This window comes from Ursus arctos, chromosome X, assembly GCF_023065955.2.
Source record: "Ursus arctos isolate Adak ecotype North America chromosome X, UrsArc2.0, whole genome shotgun sequence".
Classification (NCBI taxonomy): Eukaryota; Metazoa; Chordata; class Mammalia; order Carnivora; family Ursidae; genus Ursus; species Ursus arctos.
Genome location: NC_079873.1, coordinates 108,257,503 through 108,269,922, shown reverse-complemented (window position 1 = coordinate 108,269,922; position 12,420 = coordinate 108,257,503). Strand labels below are relative to the sequence as shown.

Genomic DNA, 12,420 nt, shown 5'->3' with positions numbered 1-12,420 from the left:
GTGTAAACGCAGGCCAGATGCAAACAATAGTTTTATTTAGTGTGTTACAGCAGCAAACAGAAGATATTACTTACCTTCTGTATTTACTTAATATGCAAACAATGACTAAAAATGACTGATTTTGGAACAGTCGTGCGAACATCCACATACAGATAAGCCTTGTTAAATTGAAGGCCGTGGGCACACTCTATATCCGGAATTGCCTTGGAAGCCTTTGAAAGCTTTTGTTGTTAATAGTCACAACAGTTGCAGACCTTCCTCCTTTGAGGCAATGTTTGATTTTAGGAACTAGGCAAATGTGGTGAGTATGATTAAACTGTGCAATAACTTTGTGGCAAAGAGAGAAAAATAAGAAAAATAAGAATACAGCAGTAAAGTAATGAGATTGACTTTTAGAATGCTTCTAAGGTGGGTTTGAAAACAGTCCCCAACATTTGTAAATGTTTTATTTATTTTTATTTATTTTTTTTTTAGAGAGGGAGGGGGGCAGGGGTGGGGCGAGAATCCTAAGCAGGCTCTATACCCAGCACAGAGCCCGAGGCAGGGCTCCATCTCACAACCCTGAGATCATGATCTGAGCTGGACGCTTAACCGACTGAGCCACCCAGGTGCCCCTGTAAATCCCTTCTATCCAATGGAATTTTCTGCAGTGTTGAAAATGGTCTCTGCCCGTGCTGTTCACTACAGTGGACACTAAGCCATGTGTGGCAATTGAGCACTTGGAATGTGGCGAGTATAACCGGGAGACTGATTTGTAATTTTATTTAATTGTAATTAATTTAAATATAAATAGTCACATATGGCCAGTGGGTGCTATGGTAGACAGAATAGTTTTAGACAAGGGTAATAGTATTGGAAAGATGCCTGTTTAAGTGAGAACAGTTCCTCACTCAGCTACAACAAGGTTCTCTTAACTGACTAAAGGACTTAACATTTTCAGCATAATATACTGTAAGGAACTAATGTTAATTACTGCCAATACATACAAATGTGAAACTTCAGACAAGAATGAAAGCAGAAGCAGTGGCCCTTCTTGGTAAGTAAGGGATCACCTCCTAATAGGAGTCTTGATTTTCATCCTTGGTGGACTCCCTTTCCCCAAAAGCAGATTGTTAATTTGGTATTAGCTATCAGGTAAAGAGAAGGGAGAAATGGGGTGGGGGAGTCCCGTTGGTCCCATTCTTCAAAATTTGGGGGGCTTACTTTATAGAATTAAGAGTAACCAATTCCTTTAACTTTAACTCAAAATCGAGCCTTTCTGTTGGTGAAGTAATAGGCAGACAACCCCTTAGAGTACTCGGGGCATGCACCCTTATGAAATCTAGTATATTCTAAAACATCATGGTCGGTATTAAACTAGAGTTTTCAAAAACTGCTGTAGAAACTACTCATGATTTAAATATAGCTGAGGAAAAATAAGCAAGGAAAAGCAATGGGAAGAAAATATGAATTCCCCTCCAAACTAGCATCTATAGACATGCTTAACTTAGAAATAATAATTTAGCCATGCTGGGGATAGCAGAATACTTGGCTTCCATTATAGTCCACCTTGATCTTTTTTTTTTTTTTAAGATTTTATTGATTTGACCGAGAGAGGGAACACAAGCAGGGAGAGTGGGAGAAGGAGAAGCAGGCTCCCCACTGAGCAGGGAGCCCGATGCGGGGCTCCATCCCAGGACCCTGGGATCATGACCTGAACCGAAGGTAGACCCTTAACGACTGAGCCACCCAGGTGCCCCATCCGCCTTGATCTTATAAGGAAGCTTTTTTTAGCATAACTTTGCTTTTATTCTTTTAAGCATAATTTTAGAAGATTGGTGTGTCTGTTTATGTAGTTTCCATATAAATGTTTTCCAGGGCCCCGCCTCACCTGATTATTTTTCTTAAGAGCAGCTAATTAATACTTGACTGATAAGTTTTAATTTTATATTTGAAGAAGTTTAAGGTTTTTTTTTAATCACTTCAAGCCTTTGAAGATGTTTACCAAGACATTTGCATTGGATCACTGGTTTGTTTATAGTTCTAGCTCTGACATTTTGGTCTCATGCATTTTCAGGTGGTTTTTGTGTACGGTCTGAGATAAGGGTCAAAAATTTATTCTTCTGCACGTGGATATGCAGTCGGCCCGGTGGCACCGTTAAAAACACTACTATTCTTTTTCCCCATTGAATTGTGTTGGCTTCTTGGTTCACAAAGGATTTATTTCTACCATACCCTAAGCTGTTTCTCCAGGTCAAAGCCTTTGTTCCTTCCCCCCCACCCCCACCCCTTAGGCCTGGCAGGCCTCCTTTATCCTCCGCTCCTTTTTGTGTGGCTAACTCTGACCCAGTTTTCAAAGTTTGATAGGGAAACTCACCTTCTTCACTTTGTCTTCCCTGATGAACGTACCACCCTCCCCCCCCACACATAGTCTTTCCTCTAAGGGTAGGATAGGAACCCTTTAAGCAATGATCCATTTAATAACTACTCATTGAGTTCGTAGGCACTCTGAAGTCCAACAGTAAATAAAATAAGACCTTAGGAAACTTAGTGGGGAAATGAGCAATAATAATATAGTGGGGTAAGTTTATAGTAGGGATAAGCACAGGATATGCTGTAAGAATGTAGAGGATGGATTTTAACCTAGTCTGGGTTTTCCCATAGGTGGTGACATCTGAACTGAAACCTAAAAGAAACTAATAGGAGGTAGCTAGATGAAAAGAGGGGAAAGACAATGGGAAAGAAGGAAGACCATTTAAGGGAGAGACGCCCAAGTCCTTTAGCACTGCTGGATCACAGCCTCCAGGGATGTGAAAGATGAAGTTTGGAGAGCTGAGGGGTAGGGCCAGGTCTTGAAGGGCCCTTTACAGCCCGAAAGGAGTTTGGCTGTAATCCCACAGGCAGAGAGAAATGTGTATAGAACAAATTTGAGTAAGAAGCTTAAATCTCTCAAGCCATTTTAAAATGAATTAAGATATAAAGCCTCTTGGGTTTCTTTATGTTTTATCCTACTCCTCTGATTGTGAAAACAGAAACAAAACCGCCTTTCCTGCACCTATTAAAAACTTAATTTTATAGAATTATGGACAGCATGCTGCTTAAAGAATTCTTGATAATTAGTTAGCTATTACTTTAGTTATGTCATTTTATAGAATTACGGACGGCATGCTGATTAAAGAATTTTCGATAATTAGTTAGCTATTTTGTTATGTCTTTCTGCAGATTACTAGCAATTGCGTCATCAGATTTCAAAGATTTAAACCTCTACTCTGTATTACTGGTTTTTTTCTGCAGGTGCTTATGAGATTGGGAATTTAATTAAACTCTGCTAATTGGACATTTTAGTGGTATTAGCAGCATATCGTTGGTAGGGAAAATTTAGTGTGCTTGTGTCTACCTAGATTTGAGATTATATTTAGTCATTTACTGTGGTATTCTCCTAAAATTTTATTAAGGAGAAGAAGAAAAGTTGCAACAAATCTGTACTGGCTGGCATGTGGTACATGGAACAAATTTCTTTGTTTTCAATAATTCTAGCCTAAAGTGCACCTCCAGGTTTGTACTCAACACCTGCATTGTAATTTTCAATTACTTAGCGCTCTCACTCACTCATTAGATGCTGAACTCTGGAGCATTTTTTTTCATGTTTTGTTTTAACTAATCCGTATCCCTAGGGCTTTGCACATAGTAGGTGGCCAAATATAGATGTGATTTATGAATGAGTTATCTGCACAAACTGACAAACTTTCATTTGAAGCTCCATTTTTTTCTTAAACAGAAAATGTTTGGTATCTATAAAATTTATTAAAAACATGATTTTTAAGCTTAGAAGTTAATTTAAATGGTGTTTTTCTTCCAGGCATTTGTAAAGGATGTTCATGAAGATTCAATAACAGTTGCATTTGAAAACAAGTAAGTGTCTTGATATAATTTTAATGTTCAGGTTCTATACTATTTTATACTAATTATTCTTTTTACTCCTCGTTTAGAAAAATTCAAGTCTCGTTTGAGTGTTTTTCAGGAATGGATCTTCATGTTACTGCCCAGGAAATTCTTGAACAACCAATGGAATGACTGTTCCCGCTAATGACCTTAGAGATCCCTTTCATTTAACCTTGATCCCTACATCCCAGTCCCCTTGAATGTGAAGAAAAAAACCAGAGTCTTCTGTGTTAGTAACTGAGAGTTTAGATAGAAATGTTTGTATTGTTACAAGATGAAAATGAATGGATTCATGGGTATTGGTAAAATTAATGTGGGTTTTATAATGTTAAATCTAAAATTGATGGTTTTAGCTGTCCAGTGTATTTTATCAGGAATAATCATATTTACTTATTAGCTTATTTTACATGTTTCATGTATTTATAGTCAGTAATAGCAGTAATCAATCTTTTCTGCTAGAAGAGTATATAGAAATACTTATAGCCTAGGAACGTTAGCTATACAAAGACATCATTGGTATAGATGTTAGCATTTTGTCAGGAGAGACGAATTTCTTGATTAAATTTCCTGAATACTAATAAAGGCTGTTTTCAGAGTAGCCATTCAAGATTCTAAAGTACATATAAACTCCTTAAACTAGAGTGTCGATGTTATGATCTTAGGATTATATTGAACTCTGAAGAATGATCAACAATTTTAACATTTTGGATTTTGGGTACCAAGAGTATTGATAGTATCCCCAAAGCAGGTTGCAAATCTATAGAGAAAAGAAATAGCTTAGTAGTTGTTTAGGGCTGGGGGGGTTGGGGAGTCATAACTAAGGGCATGGGGTGAAAATGTTCTAAAATTGACTGGTAATGGTTGCACATATCTGTTAATATACTTAAAACCATTGAATTGTACATACACAAGTGGATGGATTTATGGTATGTAAGTTATATCAGTAAATTTGTTAAAATATAGTATCTGACCCAGACATACTGTAATTTGACTGTTAGCAGTATCTTTTAGCTACCAAGAGAACAAAGTAGTAGTACTCTTGGATGCCTGCAACACATTTAGGGGACAGAAATAAAAGGATTTAGAATATCCAACCTTCTTCTCAGTTCTATACTAATCTCAGTCCAGAATACAAGTACGAGTAACAATAACTTTTTCTGAATGCATAGAGCCAGAAGTTCCAGAATGTGCCTCTGCTGGCTCAAGTATCCATGGATTCGCATTGTTTATACACTAGACAGCAACATCACGCTTTTAACAGAAGGATCTTGAACTTGAAAGTTTTTTTTTTTTTTTTGTAATTTACTCTTAATCCGCTTGCTCCCATCACTAGATAAACACTGTTTCCCATCAAGGAAGAGTTATCTTTATTTGCCACTCTTTTAATTTCTCCGGTAGTCTTTAATCTAACGTGTTAAGCAAACACTCATTTCCTCCATGCATTTAAGAATGTGTCTGGTTAATACACTGACTTATCAGATCAGTTCTCTTTTGTTTTGAGTCAGATTTCTACTATAAACCTAAAATTATTCTGCATTCGGACCTCCTAATTCTCTTCTGTTCTATATCTGTATAAACGTTTCTCTTCAAGATGTCATCCTGGGAATTTGAAACAAATGAACGGTTTTCCTTGTGTTCATGGAGTATGTTTGAGATTCAACACCGGGTTTGAGCACATCACTAGGGTATGATAGGTCTCTACCAAAGTAGTCTCTGCCCTTCCTTGGGTGTTTCCTTTTTGTTTTTCTGTTAAAAAAAAAAAAAAACAAACTAATGTTTTATAGAACTTCAGACTGTATTTACCCTTTCTTTCCTTTCAGTCGTAAAGCAATTCCTAATACTATAACACCAGCTTATTTTAGGTGCTATGTTTTTACCTTCCATATTTCACATTTTTGAATAAAGAATTTGAATTTTTATCTCTGTACACTTAAAACTTAAAATAATTCTTCCTTTGGAACCCAGAAAATTATGTTATGTATTATTACATGTTTTTCCACTCACATTTAGCAATGAATTTGTAAAATGTTAAAAGTCATTAATTTTCAGTAAATATAAAAAGGATTTTCTGAGGTAAAGACACTGTTTTCTAAAGCTTCATAGTTTTCAAATGTGTATAATAATGGGTTCAGTCTAACATAGGCCTAATCAGATTTCCACAAATTCTGTCTTAATTACCTACCCTTCTACCTTATATATGGCTCTTCTTTAAAAAAAAAATTAGGGGCTTCCAGGTGGCTCAGTTGGTTAAAGCATCTGACTCTTGGTTTCAGCTCGGGTCACGATCTCGGGGTCCTGAGAGCGAGCTTCGAGTCAGGCTCTGTGCTCAGTGGGGAATCTGCTTGAGATTCTCTCAGTCTCCCTCCCCCTCTGTCCATCCCTCCTGCCCCCACCTCCATGTGCTTGCTCTCTTTCAAATAAATACAATCTTTTAAAAAATATTAGCACTTTTCTCAGTAGGATTTTACTAAAGAAAGCTTTTTAGGAAAAAACCCAGAAATGACTGCTGCAGCAGTTGAGTCCTGCAATGTTTTTGCAAAGTTTGTCTTTTAATATTTTATATCATTTTGGATATAAAAGAATAAGTTGGTGTTTTTCAAAATTGTTCCATATTATTTTAAATTTAAAAACATAGGCAACTTACCAAACTCCTGTAGGCTGTCTCCATCGGGTTTCTGTGGTTTAACAGACCCCACCAGGCCATGCAGATCAGCAGCCAGCTATCCATGGCAAGAATTGACCACCTCGTGGGATCTTAAATTTAAAGGGGGAAAAGTGAGTTGTGAATTCCTGATGTGCTGGCTGCCCCATTTTGCTTGGGAATTAGAGGGCATTTAGGACCAGTTTCTGTGGTCCTTAGAATGTGGTTAAAATTCTTTTGCAAGTAGAAGTATGGTGATGATGTTACTAACACTTACTGATACTAACATTTAATTTAAGCATCAGAGGAAATTGCTGTTGTGGCCTTGCATTTAGCACTCTTAGAGGTTGAAATTACTGAAAGAAAGACCTGTTTGGAAAATTGTAATGTCGATCTATTGTGTTTAGAGGAATATTCCAAATAGAACTACAAGGCTGCTATGCTGCATGCAGAGTTTGTTGAAATGTTTCTACATTGCCATTATGCCCCACTCAGCAAAACACTGTTTTAAAAAGCATTTGCTTCTTTAAACTAGAAAAACAGAAGGTCACACTTAACCAAGAGTTGATGGCATTGTGGTCATTGTTTCCATTAAACCGGAAAGCATGTTAATTATGTGTTTGCTTATTTGCAGTTGGCAGCCAGAGAGGCAGATTCCATTCCATGATGTGAGATTCCCTCCACCTGTAGGTTATAATAAAGATATAAATGAAAGTGATGAAGTTGAGGTAAGTTTCCCCTGCCCTCAAGTTACTAAGCACTGAAGGAGTGGGTGCATTTAATTTGCCTGTGCCTTTTCTACCTCTTGTCTTTAACACAGCTTAAACTACCTTGAAAATTATAGCTGTGATGGACAAGTGCTTTTGATTGAGCCATCTTAATAATGATCTGAAATACTACATGATGCTTAAATGTGGCTGCCTGAGCAGCACTGAGGGCGCATCGTTGAAAGTCACTGCTAATTTCCTTTGCCTGCTAGGAAATTCCTTTTACCCTTTCCTTCAATCTCTGAATCTTTATTTGAATAATGTATTGTTAGCTTACAACTTTGTCTCCATTTTAAGCAAAATGGATTAGGAAAATTAGTTTTACAAAGGAGAAGAAATCATGCCTTGTAATAGAGCAGCATTCTAGAATTTCTTTAAGTAGTAGTAAATCCTTCTGGTGTATTAAAAACCCAGCTATGAGTTTTAACATAAACACGTTTAGGGAAAACATCTTTTCACTGGGCATGCTGTGAACCACCTGCTCGTGTACCATTGATGTCTTTGACCAAGATGTGCTATAGAGATATAACACATTAACAAAAACATTGTGTTTATAATTTCTCTAGCCACTGAAAATTGTTTTGGGACTTAAAGCACTTGGAGTCTGCTTTATGTTGTAGTTGATCTGTGTAGTATCCTCTCCTTCCTCCCCTTTCACACCATTTTAAGTTGCTTCTCTTCTTTCTCCACAATATCTTGTTAATAGTTGCAACTTCATGAATATTTGTGGTATGAAGGAAGCAGCTAAGTAGACATTTATATACAAGTAAGGTGTAAAGTGTACTAGGTCCTTGAATTCTTATTTCCTGTGCTAGGGTACAGATGGTACAGTGAAACAGAAGAGTCCCCTGCCTTTGATGAGGTCGCATTCTAGTCAGGGTAGCTAATACTATGGCAGATGGAAGAAAAAAAGTAAGAAGATGGAAGGTGATATACGGGCAGGAGTACTATTCTAGAAAATACTCAGGGAAGGTCTCCAGATGTCCAGGCCTGTGTTCTTTTCTCTTTCTCAAGTAGAATAAAGTACTATGTAATTACCAAAAATGTACTCAGTACCCTACTAGGTATAAGGGCCTGGGCTTGGTGTTGTGAGGTGTTGTGATCCTAGTAGGAAACACAAACATTGTCTGTACTTGAGGACCTTTAGTTTTTCACTTCCCCAGGAGACTACAAGCTTCCTGAAGGCAAGGACATTTGGTCTGTCTATGTCCGAAATGTTCTAATAATGTTGGGGTGGACAATGGAGACTTTTTTTTTCCAACTAAGTCACATGACAGGTGGTGACCAATGAGATGCTGTTGCTAGAGTGGCCTTACTGTATTGCCTCACAGTGATACATAACTGAGATTATTGCTCTAGCTAGAAAAGAGTTGAAAGGGCCTGATGGTGGCAAGAGGGAAAGGTAGGTTAAATTAAGTTGTATTAGTCACTGTATTATATGACCATTAACTTAGGTTATGAAAGGGACACAAGACACCGGGTCTTTTGGTCTGTCTGTATCAGGAATGCTCATTATAGTGATGGATTAAAGGAAATTTTCCTCAACTTAGTCACATGACAGGTGGGAGACCAATGAGGTGCTATTGCTAGGATGACCTCACTGTATTACGTAAAAATTAACTGAGGTTATTTCTCTGGCTAGAGCAGAATTGAGAAGACGTGATGAGGGCAAGAGAGAAAGATAGGTTAAGCTGTATTTAATCACTGAGTTGTGTGACTTTTAACTTCAGTTGTAAAACGGAGACAAGAATTGGAGCCTTGAGTTACTCATCAGCCTTAGGCTCTGAGCTCTCTCTCCTCTCCTCCCTGTCCCCCTTATTCTCCATGCTTTCTGCTTGAGTATTTTTGTCTGTCTCTTCATGTTTACTGTGCTCTTTTCCCATTAACCTTGATTTGCTAGTGTCTTCACAAAAGGTTCCATGCTGCACATCGTAAGTGAACTTTGACGTGGTCACCAGAAAGATCGGTTAGAAGAACTGATCCAGTATGTGAGAGCAGGAAGGTGGTATCCAGAGGATTGCCAGCATGGAGTTGTCCATTTTAGTGGAGAGAGAAAGGGGACAGGAGACCAGTGAGTGACCAGGGATCTGTTCATTTAGACACCAGGTGACATGAATGCCAGGGTGGTATCCTTAGTGGGCTTGAGTGGTCAGAGGCCTCACCCATTTAGTGACCAGGCAGTAGGCCAGGGTTAGTAACTTCCAATCAGTTATTTACTTACTAGAGTAAAACAAAAACAAGTTAATACATTTTTAGATACATTTTCGTAGTTGACAAAGTATCCAAGGCAAGTATGCCCAGGTTTCTGAGCAATCTGCTTTTCTTGAGCATTCATATACAGAGGACTGATTATTACTGATGCGAAACAAAGAAAATAGGAAGGTGCTTTGTACAGGGCTCTCCCAGGTAATCCAGTAGTTTCTGATTATGTGTCTATGACTGACTGTAGGGTTGCTGTCCGCTTTAAGGCATACAGCATATGGGTTTGAAAGACTCATTTTAAGAATTTGAAAGGCTCATTTTAAGAATGTGTCTATGTGTCTATGACTGACTGTAGGGTTGCTGTCCGCTTTAAGGCATACAGCATATGGGTTTGAAAGACTCATTTTAAGAATTTGAAAGGCTCATTTTAAGAATTTTCTTCAATGTCTGATAATCTGTAGATTTCTGAATGATGTTAATTATGAAATAATCTATGTTGTAATTTTTGTGTAGGTTTATTCCAGAGCAAATGAAAAAGAGCCTTGCTGTTGGTGGTTAGCTAAAGTGAGGATGATAAAGGGTGAGGTAGGAAACTGCATATTTAAAATTTTTTGTACTGTTTGCCTTTTCTAAACCCAGGTATTACATTTCAGTGTGGATTTCTGTTTTAAAGTAATCCCTAACTTAGGTCATTTTATTAAAATGTTTTCTCTACATGTTCAGTATGTTTTGTGTGTTTTAGTTAATTCATCAAGTAGAGTTTTTTCTTCCCTCTAGAGAACTTAAAAATAACTGTATAGGTATAGCTTATTGTTCTCCCTTTAAAAACTATGACCAGGAATGACTTTTATCTATTTCTCTCAGTTTTATGTGATAGAATATGCAGCATGTGATGCTACATACAATGAAATTGTCACAATTGAACGTCTACGATCAGTTAATCCCAACAAACCTGCCACGAAAGATACTTTCCATAAAATCAAACTGGACGTGCCAGAAGACTTACGACAAATGTAAGTCGTTATGCAAGAAGTGCTGAGAACTTACAGGTGATATGCAATTAATTTAAAAGAATATAAATTTTAAAATAATAGATATTAGTTTTTAAATTCAATGAACTTTGGCAAAAGTGGTTTACAAAAGTTGTGAAAAAAATGTCTCCTTTAGCTTTTCCAGTTAAATAATCAAGGCAGCACTGCACTTGTCTAAACTTCACTGGCTAGATACATAGCTAATGTCCATTTGTTTTCTAAAATACACTTTGTTCATAGAATTTTGAAATTTTACAATCAATTAGTATAGGTCTTCTGTCATAAGTCACAAATCAAATTCTAGACAATGAAGATTTCTCCAGGTCTTTTTCCTTTAAGTTAATATTTTCAGGTAAATATGTAATAAGTAGAGTTAAAGAAGCTTCCAAAGGTTGTCTCAATCTTATCATCCTTGGTCTGGAGTAATGCTTAAAGACTTTTTAGATAAGAGATTCCTTTTTAAAGGTCTCATCAAGGGGGTATAATGAGTTTGATTTGGATATGTCACACTTTAGATAAATGTTAACTTGCAATTCAACATGCATAGAAATCCTGCTTTTTGACCAAGAGATTGCATATTTATGAAAGTTTTGTGCTTTCTGATTCATATACATTTCCTTCTCTCCCTTAAATTGGTCAACGGTTTTTCTGTAGAAAAGCAGCAGAATAAAATTGGGTACCATGTAGCTATCCCCAGAAGTTTTCAACAGTTAAGAAAATTACTAATCATATGTAACTGAAATAAAGAAGCTTCAGAGGAGAGTGACTCTCCTAAATAATGTCATCTTTGGTAATCTAAGACCACAAGCAATCCCTTAAGAGCATAACCAGTTTTTTCCTTTCTCTGTAATCTCAGATTTTTGAATGGGCTGAGTATTACAGAGATGGACAGCAAAGGAACCTTTCTTTGTAATCTCAAATACTTGAGTGGGCTAAAAGTATTTCAGGGATGTACAGCAAAGGAATTAAACTTTTAAACGCATATAACGTTTTGCATGTATCACGTTTAGTATGAATTCACAGTTCTACCAAGTGCAAATCTCTGCATATACTTACGCCAGTAGTTGGCAGTCATTCATCTTAACGTCACAGTGGGTGTTCTTTTTATTTCTAGGTGTGCCAAAGAATCGGCACATAAGGACTTTAAAAAGGCAGTTGGTGCCTTTTCCGTAACTTATGATCCAGAAAATTATCAGCTTGTCATTTTGGTGAGTGTTTTTGACATGTCTATTTTGGTGTACTTCATTTGGAGTATTTGCTTTGATAATAATGGTGTTAATTCAAATATTGTTTAGTCTATCAATGAAGTCACCTCGAAACGAGCACACATGCTAATTGACATGCACTTTCGGAGTCTGCGCACTAAGCTGTCCCTGATACTGAGAAATGAAGAAGCCAGTAAGCAGCTAGAGGTATGTGGCTTTCCCTAGTGCTGCTTGTAAGGCTATCTAGAAATGATAACTGTGGAGTTACAAAACTTGAATATGGGCAGGTTGTCCTTTATTTACTGTTTCTTAGCAATTTCCCTATGTTTTATATTTTGAAAAATTAAATTATACAAAGCCTAATCATACTAAAGTTTTTCATGCCTAAGGTTTCAGAATGAAGCAGCAGTTGATATATATTAAGGAACTTCTGGTCAACTCACTTTTTCTAGAAGTTCATCAAAGCTGCTAATAAAATGAGGCAATGCTTCTTCCATATAACATGTTATCATTTAAGTACTAGAGAGTATTTAAATATCTAATCATATTCCTTTCATTATGTATGTTTATCTCTGTTTAAAAGGGTATAGAACTTCTTCATTCTAATTGGTTGTCACTCTTTAAAACTCCTGTCTTCAGATTCCTGCCAGAGG

At 37.0% G+C, this 12,420-nt stretch overlaps 1 protein-coding gene across 16 annotated transcripts in view; it reads left to right on the top strand.

Moving 5' to 3' along the window:
- Window positions 1-12,420, top strand: part of FMR1 (fragile X messenger ribonucleoprotein 1) — a 38,658-nt gene that overhangs the window by 6,111 nt on the left and 20,127 nt on the right. For all 16 annotated transcript variants that reach the window (XM_026479768.4, XM_026479767.4, XM_026479765.4 and 13 more), the window contains exons 2-7: window positions 3,839-3,891; window positions 7,197-7,290; window positions 10,045-10,116; window positions 10,396-10,544; window positions 11,677-11,770; window positions 11,858-11,974. In XM_026479768.4, the coding sequence (XP_026335553.1) occupies window positions 3,839-3,891; window positions 7,197-7,290; window positions 10,045-10,116; window positions 10,396-10,544; window positions 11,677-11,770; window positions 11,858-11,974 (579 nt within the window). The remainder of the gene's footprint in view (window positions 1-3,838; window positions 3,892-7,196; window positions 7,291-10,044; window positions 10,117-10,395; window positions 10,545-11,676; window positions 11,771-11,857; window positions 11,975-12,420) is intronic.